This window comes from Dipteris shenzhenensis, chromosome 7 (assembly GCF_047967505.1).
Source record: "Dipteris shenzhenensis isolate YYH24624 ecotype China chromosome 7, Dip_SZ_1.0, whole genome shotgun sequence".
In the NCBI taxonomy this organism is placed as follows: domain Eukaryota; kingdom Viridiplantae; phylum Streptophyta; class Polypodiopsida; order Gleicheniales; family Dipteridaceae; genus Dipteris; species Dipteris shenzhenensis.
Genome location: NC_141602.1, coordinates 53,774,657 through 53,786,980, shown reverse-complemented (window position 1 = coordinate 53,786,980; position 12,324 = coordinate 53,774,657). Strand labels below are relative to the sequence as shown.

The 12,324-nt window shown below is 43.9% G+C and overlaps 1 protein-coding gene across 2 annotated transcripts in view; it reads right to left on the bottom strand.

Annotated features, from left to right (window-relative positions):
* Window positions 1–12,324, bottom strand: part of LOC147900502 (uncharacterized) — a 67,666-nt gene that overhangs the window by 43,276 nt on the left and 12,066 nt on the right. For both annotated transcript variants that reach the window (XM_087376536.1, XM_087376537.1), the window contains one exon: window positions 136–240. In XM_087376536.1, the coding sequence (XP_087232662.1) occupies window positions 136–240 (105 nt within the window). The remainder of the gene's footprint in view (window positions 1–135; window positions 241–12,324) is intronic.

Below are 12,324 nucleotides of genomic sequence, written 5' to 3'. Positions count from 1 at the left end.
TGTCATGCTCAAAAACCATTGTCTATATTACAGAAACAGAAATCCACTTAACCTGCCAGGAGAACTAACGATTACTAGTCACAAGCATATACCTTGTAGGCAAATTGATGTCCACGAAACAGGATGGAGGCGTACCTCATCTGGATTACCCCAAAGCCTCCGAAGATACAGGTCTGTTTCTGGAGCAACAATACCGGGAGGTAAAGATTCTGCACCACGAGTAGAGCTTCCATGAGTAACCTGAAAAACCACAATAATATTAGCAGGAAATTAGACCTAAGAGAAAGTGAAAATGCCTCACAGATGGGAAAATCAACCTCAACTGGAAACCTCTTTAATGACCACAAATTTTACCTAACAGTACTGACCAGCAACAGCAACCTTGATCAAGGTTAACTTCTGAAGTCTAAGTATCGCTATCAATACAACAAATCTTCCTCATCAATTATTTGGGACAATCCAGACACACATTGCTGCTTGCTACCCCTTCAAAGGAATGTTTTTCCCCAGCCTTATCAGCAGGTATCCTTGCCATGAATATGCCTCTTAGAGGCTCATATGTCAGCTCTACAGCTCTTGAGTGGATGCTTAATTCACATGCCTCTTTAAAGGTAACTCATGCAGCATGTCACCAATACACATCTGAATAGGAGGGCAACCACTGCTGTGTATCTACCTACTCCAATTTTGACATCATCAAATCCTTGCCGAGAATTTCGATATAATCAAACCCTTGCCGAGACAATAAGAGTACATAAAGACCAATTGAATGCAAGCAGAAGCAAGAAAAAAGAGAAAACAGCCACTTGTATTTGATAAAGCTCTCACAATCGGAGATGGATAGCATGCACAAGAGTGTATGAAAAAGGACAAGATAAGACAAGTCTATCTCTATTACTTAAATTTTTAGGTTTTTTAGGACCTGATGATGTGGCAGTGCCATGAGGCAGGTCAAAGATTTCCACCAATCCATTGTGTCTGCAAGTTTCCCTAGCTGCGCTTAACTGACATCCAATTTCAACATCGACCACTGGTTGATCCAAAAATGGTATCCCAACTACTACAACGTATGCATGAATTTCTATAGTTCCCTTTATGGTTACTGTCCTATCCTGCAACCCAAGCGTAGTCCTACACACACTCAAAACCTCTTGTCTCCCAATGGCTTTGTGAGGACATCAGCTATTGTGGTGCAAAAGATGGCATCCACTTCCTGTGGCACTACCTTTTCCTTATTAAGTGATACTGCACTTCAATGTATTTCATCCAGGCATGAAACACTCAATTTTTAGCAAGGCAAATACAGTTTCTGGTATCACAAAACACAGCTGTACTTTCTGTTTGTAGCATCCAAATTTCCCTCAGTAGAAGCTTCAACCATATGGCTTCACACGTACTTATGCTCACTGCTTTGTACTAAGCTTCAATAGATGATAAAGCCACCGTTTGGTGCTTTTTACTACTCCAAGTTACTGCATCTGAACCCAAAGCAAATGTGTAAATCGTAGTAGACCTACTGTCATCCACTGAGCCTGCGCAATCAGCATCAGTATATCCATGTGGTTCAAGCTCACAAGGTCTGGCATAAAACATGCCAAGATCAAGCGTACTCTTCAGGTACCTCATATTTTCTCCATTGTAACTCTCTTGGCTGCAGAATAAACTGACTCAGTTTGTGCACTGCTTATTATCAATTGTTTCTGCCAGGCTCCCTTCATGCCAATCTTTAGGTAATCCTCCAGTGCATAGCCATTGAGCATTAGCCACCCTTTTTTCCTGTTCTTGTACCTCTCCATATACTTCACTTCTGTTGATTTTGTTGTCCATTGTTGCTGAGGCTTCCTCTTTGACCGATTTGACCTCATTGGTAACCATGTCATCGACTTTGGTTACCAACTGTGGTGTAGGTGCTGCTTCCCTGTGCATCTGTAGTACTTCCAGTATGATGTCTCGTTTGCCATTTTTCTCCATCTCCTTCACTTTCTTCCCGAGAGCTGCAACCATAAGTCCAAGCTCCCTTACTTCCTGCTGTTGGAAGCATATCTGCTCCTGTGGGTCTGAGCTGGCTGGGTGTTGCTGCGATGTCGCAGTAGGAGGATTTGCTGATAGGGGCCATAACAAAGGTCTTCACCTTTGGGAACTGGGGGGCCTGTGAATGACTGGGGGGCCTTTTTGCTGTCTCTAACACCCCAGACTGAGCCCAAGGCTCAGCTCATCCTGGGGGCTGAAGATAGGTTGCTCTTGTATCTTTCTTAGGCTGATGATCTGCGAAAAGAGGGCTGCCCCCTATTGTGCGACCTGGATTCGAAACGGGCTGCTGCTTCTGACGCTGCCACCGCTACGAACTAGTTCTTGGGGTCGCCTCTTGCTGGTGTGCTGCTGTTGCTGTGTGCTGTGCTGCTGTAACTACAGCAGCCGGGAGGAGCGGGAGCAAGAAAAGAGATGGGGGGAGCTAGGCACTAGGCGGGAGAGAGATGTCACTCAGAATAGAAAGTGTAAAACGTGGCGTAAAATTACTGGACGGACACTTTTTAAGAAAAGTGTAAGGAGAGCACTGCCTGCAGGGTAGTGCTAAAAAGCTGGCCCCTGTGGAGTATGCAATGATGCGATGAATGAAAGCAAGAGAGAGATGTCACTCAGAATAGAAACTGTAAAACGTGGCCTAAAATAACTGGAGGGACACTTTTTAAGAAAAGTGTAAGGAGAGCACTGCATGCAGGACAGTGCTAAACAGCTCGCCCCCTGTGGAGTATGCAATGATGCCATGAATAGAGCGGCTCCTAGTGTCACTCCATTCATTAAAAGTTGCTGCATGTGGGGCCAACCTCGAGGATCAAGAATGGCAGCCGCAATGTCCAATCTCTTTGCAAGTGCTTGGAAATGTGCGGGCTCTGAATCCAAAACTAAAGGGCAATAGTTAATGCCTTGACTTTTTAGTTTCAATAAATGAGCCCGCACTTCGTTTGTGCCTCTGGATTTTGGTACTTTACAAAAGTGGCAAATCTACTTGCGTGCTCCTCCTTTCGAATTGTCGTACGTGGAGTGGGGATCCACCTCGTTCCACCATGGAAATTTCAGGTCCATCTCAATGCCATGTGGAGGACCCATTGAGAGAAGGGGTTGCTGAGATGGGGGCAAGAGTGGGCTGAGAGAAGAGGGCTGAAGTTTGAGAGAAGAGAAGAGAGTGGAGAGAAGGCCCAAGGAGCTGAGAGAAGGGGGGGCTTTGAGCGAAGGCCCAGGGGGGCTGAGAAAGAGGGGAAAGAGTAGAGAGAAGGGGCTGAGAGGAGAGGGCTTGGATGGGTGCTGAAACGGTAGTAGGAGTGGAGAGAAGGGGCGGGATGAAGCATTCGTACCTCCATAACTGGAGTGCTTACCAAACAGAAGGCATTTACAGGTGTAAAGCCTAAAATAGATCACATAATGATATTTGATTGCACGGCTTATGTTTGCATCCTTGATGCCAATAGAAAGGAAATAAATCAATCAAAGGCATATTTGTTGGTTACAGTGATGATCACAAGGGCAGGAATGCAATTTCTTGATGATGGAGGAACCGGTTGAGCTTCACAACAAGATATATCATTCTACCCTATCACTGAGCTAGGAGAGCGAGAATGAACATGTTGCTAAAGATGTTGGCATTTAATGCTCTACCCTCTGTTACTCTTCATTTGTTGCTCACTTTTAAAGCCCATAAATGAGGAGATGCCCTGACCATGTTACGATAGGTGAGAACAAGATGCATGAGTATCAATATGCAGCCATTCATCATCTTGATGAGATGGGTTGCATAATAGGAGAGCATATGTATGTCCAGATCATCTTCATGCATTTAGATGAATGCAAAAGTGGCAAACAACAACCAAAAGAGATGATGTGGCATATGGGATATGTGGCAAACACGTTCATTGACATGACACTATACTAACGATGATGTGGTAGTAGGCGTAGACTATTGACATGGTAGTAGATGCAATCTGCTGACATTGAAGATGTAGTTTGCTAACATGCCGGAGTAGCTTGTCAGCTTGTGATAGGTTGGCTGACATATATTGGGTTGTCTGATTTGGTAGGTAAGATTATAGTTTCTTTGCCCAATTCCTTCGCTATAAAATAGGAGTTCCACTCATTTCTCTTTCCTCTTCCTCCCTTCAAGAGAGCAAGAGTGATGAGGCATGGTGCATTCCAACACTTTTTTCTTCACCTTCCATCTTAGGAGGTGTGCAAGGAAGGCTACTGACATCAAGTAGAGGAAAGCAACGATCCCAGATTCTGTACTTGGGTCAGATTCATTTTCAGGATGGTTGAGCAGGGTTAATATAGATCTACTTTCTCTCTTCTATCACTCTTTTTCTCTCTCATCAGATTTGGTGAGGATGAGTCAAGGATCTAAAGGTCACATCACAGATGAACCCTCAACAAGTGGGGATGGACTGAAAAGATGTACTCGGATCCAAAGGACACCATGTTTAATGGCAACAATACACACACACACACACGTGTGTGTGTGTGTGTGTGTGTGTGTGTGTGTGTTTGTGTGTGTGTGTACACAGCAGTCATGTCCACATTTCAAGGGAAAATTCCTGGTTGCCCTGTTTCTTCTGCATCATAGGTCCATTTGGAGAACACTTTCAGCTATGCTGCAGCCTTTTGTTCCAGTTCCTCCACTGTTTGCACAAGACAGATTAATGGACTGGAATTTGACTTCTTTACCTCCTTCTACCCATACGCTCTCAATGCACAATCTGACCTCTTCGAAGGTCTACAGATTTCTTCTTCCACCGCCATGGATTGACAAGCATGCCAACACTCTTTGGAATTTGGATAGGCCTTTATCTTGGTGGCAATCACGACTCATGAAAATCTGGAAAGCCAAATTGCCATTGAAACAGAGGCTTTTCTTTTGGAGATGTATTGTGGGAGCCTTTTCCATTGGGGTTAAATTGGCAGCACGCCGCATTGCTTCCCCTTCCTGTCCCCGTTGCTCTCAACAGTACGAGACAGTTCCTCACCTATTATGGTCTTGCCCACAATCCCGCATACTGATCACTCATGTTTCTCATTTGCTGCAGCTTCGGTTTCCCTCTATCAGAGTTGGGAAACTCTTCTGGATGTTTGGATGTCTCTCATCTCAGATGTCTCCATTCCTCCTCTTCTTTTACTGGACTCGCTTTTGGGTACTATGGACCATTTGGACGCAGAGACTGCATTCTAGGATGGGTCAACAGTTTCCTCAGGCATATATTTTCTTCAAAATGTCCCTCAAGCAATCCTTATATGACAGTTTTGCTGCAAGGGACTTGGATGCCACTAGCCTTGAAGTGTTCTCTACCTGTTTTTGAGTTTTTCCATTGGGCTCTTTTTTCGAGTCTCATGTCAGTGAGTGGGAGACTTCCCATCTTGTAAATTTATGATAATATAAATACACTGGATTTTACCAAAAAGTGTGTGTGTACACACACACACATACATACACCATGTTTTAATGACAACAATACACACACACACACATATGTACGTACGTATGTATGTATGTATGTATTTTGCGAATTAGTACATTTACCACCAAGTAAAAAACAAATTGGTCTACCAAAACGAAGAGTGATGGAAGTATGAAGCTAGATTGGTTACAAAAGGTTATGCCTAGAAGGAAGATAATATTAGATTGACAATATCCCTTGCCACTTACTATATTTTGCCTCTTTATCAGATGGATGTTAAAACTGCTTTTCTTAATGGTGATTTGAATTGACCAGTCACGCGTGAGTTTGAGATTTAAGTCGGGTCAGCAAAATACATAAAACTTGTTATACGTTGAAAAAAGCACCTCGTGCTTGGCATTATGAAACAAAGGCAGCATAGTTCTCATAGCGCAATAGGTTGATGACACAGTCATCACGGGTAATAATAAGGAACTGAGGAAGAGGCCAAAGATGACCTGAATAAAGCCTTCAATACGAAAGACCTTGGCTATACGCATTGCTGTTTGGGAATTGAGTCTGGAGAGACAAGAATAGAACGTTCATATCCCAACAGAGTATGCAAATGAAATGCTCAAAAGATTTAGAATGGAGGATGCAAGCTGATTAATATACCAATGAATCTAGGTGAGAAATTATGGAACAATCAAGATAGTTACATTATATAGGTAACTTGTAGGTAGCCTGATATATTTGCAAGCCATGCACACATGCAAACAACACCAACGGTGGGTACTGGTTTGAGCTTCTCCCCATACATCCACAAGTGGTCCCCTTGTCAACAACATGTCTGTGTATTGTTTGTTGCTAGTCGATGGCTTTGTGCGGACCAAGACGCAGCCGCCACTGCAATACATGTGCATGATTGACCGGTCTTTGTGGGCTTGTTGCCTTGTCCTTTGTCTATGCTGCAGCACAACAATCGAAACTATAGCCTTGCTACCATCTGTCCATTTGAAACTGTGTAGATTTGCCTTTGCTGCGCCACATGGCAAGTGCGCCATCACCTCACGCCTACCCACGGACAATCAAAGCTCCAAAGCTCTGGCCATAGATTGGGACGGGTGAACCTGTGAACCCTCCATCGCCTCCATACATCTGGCCCTCCAAATATTGCATCTGCACTCTTATGTGATCACCAAGAGATCGAGTCAGAGAAGCACTTTGCTCTCAGATGTCACGTGTACTACAAGATTAGAGGTCATTATCACAGGCTCTACACGGATGAATTCCGACCCCTATCTAGTCTCCTTTCCTACCCAAATCAGAGGTGCTTGGCAACCTTCATTCATAAGGCCATCTGACACATGGAGTCTTAGCTCCGGGCACACAGGCATGATCAGACTACCCAGTCAGCATGATCACTAAGTTCTTCCAGCCAGATAGCAGCGATCCGCAAGACTTATGTAGATGACGGATACGAGAACCTGAGCTAGACACATCAGGGGACCTCCCCTCTATGCTCACTAGACAGGAGACGGCCTGCAACCGGCCTATAATAAAATAAGGGTGGTAAAATCACAACTTAGCAAGTATTATCCTACTGGCAACACACCCACAGTAAATACAAAATCACAAGGGAGCTAGAATGCTCCTGCTCAATGACACAGTACACCGATTGGCTGCAAATCAGCTAGCGCACCTTGCGGTATTTTTTTATTATTTATTTCGCTGAAAACAGATTACAACAAGCCCTATAGGCGACCACACCACAGCATAGTCTCTGCTTCCAGAGCGAACTCACCCAATCAAAGCTACAATGCTAGCCAGAATCTCCCAGGATGTGCCTATCGAGGCATGAGCAGCTCTAAAAGGAGTGAAAGGAACATCTTGGAGAGAGCATGACTCCACAGGGTGTCGTCGTATAATGTATAATGGGTGTCGCCGTATAATGAAGGATGAGTCTAAGTCATGTCCCTCAAAAAACACTTGAGGTCCAAAAAGAGAGAACCATGCCACAAATCCCCAAGTCATGAAGAAGGATGCTTTATGAAATATGCAAAGAATCCTGACAACACCCTTCCAGATCGTCCTCACCTGTCTGCACTCCCAAAGGCAATGCTGAACTAACTCAACTTCTGCGTGGCATTGAGGACAAGTAGGGTCAGCCCCAAACCTGGATCTCCACAAGTTTACTACAATCCCTCCATGAATAAAAAGCCAAAAGAAGAGAGTGATCTTTCTATTTCTGAAAGATTTCCAAAGCCTCCCCCAAAAGTTTTTCTGCACCTCTGCAGAAACATGAAAACTATCCCAATCAGGAGCTCTGGAGGACCTCCAACATCTACTGCTAAGCTAAAATCTCTTGGCATTTCTGACTAAGAAGGGGATGCTCTTCTCTCGGTGCCCTTCATCAATTCATTCCCACTCCCCTGGGTCCCACTGCAAGAACCTGATGGGAGAACCACCATATAACTAGAGTCTCCAAGACCCAAGTGCCAGGAGAACGGGGTCAGGATCAAGATGCCACTGTGAGTCCGTGCCCCACTCCATGTAACCTGCAATCCTAACAGGCTAGAAGGCAACCTCCAAAAGAAAATCTTCTAAAGATCTAAGAAGCCTACCACTCGACTAAACATCAAAGACAAGGGTCTCCTCATGTGCATCCCGCAAGGCAATGACCTATAAGGGAACACCAATATGGCTGCCTCTATCTGCTGCATCTTGACTGCACTCCCTCTGAGATGGCCTACTGATAAGAGTCTCTGATCTTCTAGAACCTGTCGAAAAGCCTTCCAAGAACCTACAGTAGAAGTAGGTCCTCTCTCCCATCTAGACCACTACATATAATGTGACACTCCCAATGATCTGCCATGCTCATCCAATATGGATTCATTCCACATAACTGACTGCCTGTCTATTTATTTCTTCGCGAGAGGAGGGTGTAACTCTCCGAAGAGTCTCTTTGAAGCTACCTGAAGCTTTCAGAATGGAAGCCATGAGAGGGAAGAGGGAGATCTAAGATGGGCTGAAGTAAAAATCCATCTCGAGCTGTCCATCCAATTTCCCCCGTGAGAAGGTGTACAAGATTGAATGCTGCGTAGGAAAAAATCCTTCCAAGGCTCAATCCTCTCACCACAAATTTGCAGAGCAAGGCCATGCACTGCAAATTCGAATCAATAATATTGAGACCTCCTTCCCCAGTGGGGAGAATAAGGGTCTCCCAAGCCACCTTGGCTACAACCTCTGAGGTGCCATCTAACCCACTCCAAAGAAAGTTCCTGACAGGTCTCATGAGCTGAGATATACAACCTCTAGATCTGCACCAACAAGGGCAAACGAACCAGGCAATAGCCAATAATACCTAGTTCACAACCACTTATTACGCTCAAGTTGAGGCAACATGACCTCAGAAGGGTCAGTCGATGTTTTTCCTTTGTAAAGGATCAATGTTTGTATTATATTTATTTGGGCTTCATGTAAATGGTAAAAGGGGTTAATGTCAAGGTCCTTGATGAGGGTGATAGGTCTAAGGCAATGGGTCTTAAATGCATTAAGTGGGAAATGTGCCTGGGGGCAAGTGAATAAATTGATATCCCGAGAGAGGGGTAGTAAATATGCATTTAAGAGGTACCCTAGAATGTAGACATGTGGCATACTAGATCCATATAGGGAATTAGGACTTGGTGGAATATGCAAGCTGGAGCCTTCACGTAAGGTCGTTGTTCTGAGAGTTTGCTGTCACCAAGAATTGGCTGGGAAGAAAAATTGAGTGCTTGCCTCGTGATTGATCGTTGACTAGGGAGGATTGAACAGGTGGTACGTTACATTTGGTATCAGAGCGTCAGGTTACGAAGGTGCAGGAAGGCTTGGTCAGCGAGCTCTCTGTGTATGAACGTATAAAGGCACCTGTGTCGAGATGCTAGAGTGGTGATGTCAAGATTATCCTGAAAGGCAGATAATCGTAATATCCACAATTGCAAGCAGGAAAATCCGGACGTGAAAGGTTTGCCCGCTTTAAAGGAGGGTGCGATGGGTGAACGTATCAAGTGGTTCCTATTGCTACCTCGAATTTGCATGACGCCTGTGTAGTGTGCGTCTGAAAAAGAAGCTCTCTATCGTTATCCACCTTAAGCTTGAGCAAACATTGAAAGGTCGAGAGATTTGTGAGAAGCATGTCAGACCATAGAGATTGCGTGGATGCAGGAGTTCACATCGTTGTTATAGTGATAGTTTGCAGGTGGTTGATGAACTCGTTCGTGATCGTGTGGTTGACGGATGCTATGCCCACATGGCTATTCATCGCTTCATTGCACAACTCATTTGTTACGTTGGGAGCCTCGTGTGCAATAACAAAAGAGAGGCTGGAGCCTGGGTATTTGTTTATAACGGCTGATCTCCAACGTAAAGGCAGGTGGTTGCACGACAGATCATAAATACAAATTGGGAGTGGCTTACGGGGAGCTTGGTTGCAATACAGTTTGCCCAAGAGAAAAAAAATTAATTGATTAAGAAATTTCCGTCAATCATTGACGAAATTCCATTTTTTTTCCGTCCGAATATTGACGGAACTTGATGGAAAATTAGTTTAGAGGCGCTTTTGAGTGGATTTGGATGTATCAAAGTGGCGTGGTGTCGAATAGAGGCGATCAGGAGCCTGAACATTGAAGTTTGGACCAGGGAGCTTTCTATTTCTTTATGCCTGAGTTGTTTGAGTTTCAAAATTTTATTGTGAGTTTGGTTATCTCCCATTACTAAAGATTACTGATATCTCCCTAGTATAGGGAAGGCGTGGTTCTTTCAATTGTAAAGTTGTAGTTGTTTGGATTGCAGGCATTCCCTAGCATAGGGAAGTTGTGACAGTTTGTACTTACAATTTATATAGAGTGCTATTTTTTTTATTTAAAAAAAAAAACCCAATCAACCTAAATGGAAGTGGAAGAAGAAGCTTCAAGGGTGGATCTTGTAGAATCGGGAGTCCGGCTGACCTTGCAAGTGTCGTGCCTAGCAGGCCATACACTATCTGGTAGAATTGCATTATTGGAAGATGCCTTGCAACAGATTTTAGCGCAACAATTACAAGCAAATGTAGGGCAATCCGAGCTCAGAAAAATGATTCATAGTATGTTTGCTAGACCATCTCGTGAAGAGAAGGGTAAATCTCCAATGGAGCCTGAATCCAGTGTTCATACGGTTGAGCCTAGGAGGGCTAAGGTGCCTAATATTGCCAATTATAGGCCAGAAAAGTATTTTGGTCGGATGTCTCACCGTAGTTCCGATATCATAGAGACCTGGTTACACAAATGGGACGAGGCCTTCGCCATTTGTGCAATCAGGAATGATATGAAGAAAATCTGCGAGGCCACCCATATGTTTAATGAGACAGCAGATAGGTGGTGGATAAAACAGCAGAAAGATGGAGTGGCATCCACTACTTGGGAGGGGTTTAAAAAAGAATTTAGAAAACACTTCTTACCTCCTGACGAAGCATCCTAAGCTTGGGATCCGTATTGAAACCTTCGTCAGAGAAATTTATCAGTGGTGAAATACACTAATAAGTTCAAAGAAAGTGTAATGAAAGTTTATGAACCTCTAACTCAGTCAACCCAAGTAAAAGATTTTATCTTTGGACTGAATGATCGGATCAAGATGGAAGTTCGGGCTAAGTATGCGAACACGCTAGATGAAGCAATTGCCATAGCCCTGAAATATGAGGATGCCAAAGGGATCAGACCAAGTGGGTTTGTGCAAGTTGGGACTCGGTATGAGTACCCGAAGAAAACTAGGTTTAAGAAGAAGTGGATTAGCAAAGGAAGTGCCTCACAGCCTAGTGGTCAAGCCAAACAGGCGAAGCCAGTTGAGACTCCTAAACCAAGTACCACCATTGGAGTGAAAAGAAAAGTAACACCAATGGCAGCCCGGGCTTGGCCAAAGTCTTCTTTGAACCCAAAGCAAAGAGAAAAAGCGAGGAGAGAAGGCTTGTGTTTTGGATGCCTTCAGCCTCATCAGTGGAAAGACTGTCCACGAAACAAGGATCGTCGAATGGCTGGGATGGTGATCTCAGAATGCGACGTGGAAATGGAGGAAAGTCCCAGAGCAGAATAGATGCAAATTCAGCTAGCGGGATCTTCTCAAAGGTCAGTACATGTTTTGTTATGTGTGTCTGTTGCTAAGCTAGTAACCAATGCACCTGATAATGTCCTATCAAAGCCCGTAGCAACGGGGTATATAGCCTTTACCGATACAGAGTTAATTAAGATGAAGGGGCAAGTAGCCAATCATGACGTCATTGTGTTGTTTTACTCAGCATCAACGCACAATGTAATTAACTCCAAGCTTGTAAAGAGGCTGAAATTAAAGACTAGCCCATCTGACTATGCATATACAGTCAGAATGGTAGACGGAAGTTCAACTGAAGTATGGGACCAAAGGGTTAATCAGTTGGAACTTCGAATTCAAGACTATGCTGAGAAGCTTGATTTTGAAATGACAAAGCTTGCTCACGCAAACATAGCCCTGGGTAAGGCTTGGCATTCTAGGAAGAATCTAGCCATAGATTGAAAAAAGCACATTTATCAATTCAAGATGAATGATGTGCTGTATGTCTTACGAGGTGAAAAAGATATACCTCAAGGACCATTGATTTCCGTAATGGAAGTTGAAAAAGCTCAAGAAGAGTTCTTGTTTCTTTGTACAGCATCGGTAGAGCCGATTGATGATTCTTCAACTAGCACTGATGTAACCCAAAATGGAAAGATGGCCAAGCTGGCTGATCAAATAGCAGAGGAGTTCTTTGATTGTTTTAGGAATGTGTTACCTTATGGATTACCTCCAAAGCAAAATATTCAGCATAAGATTGAACTAATCCCGGGGGCAGAACCTGTAAATAGACCTTCTTATAGAT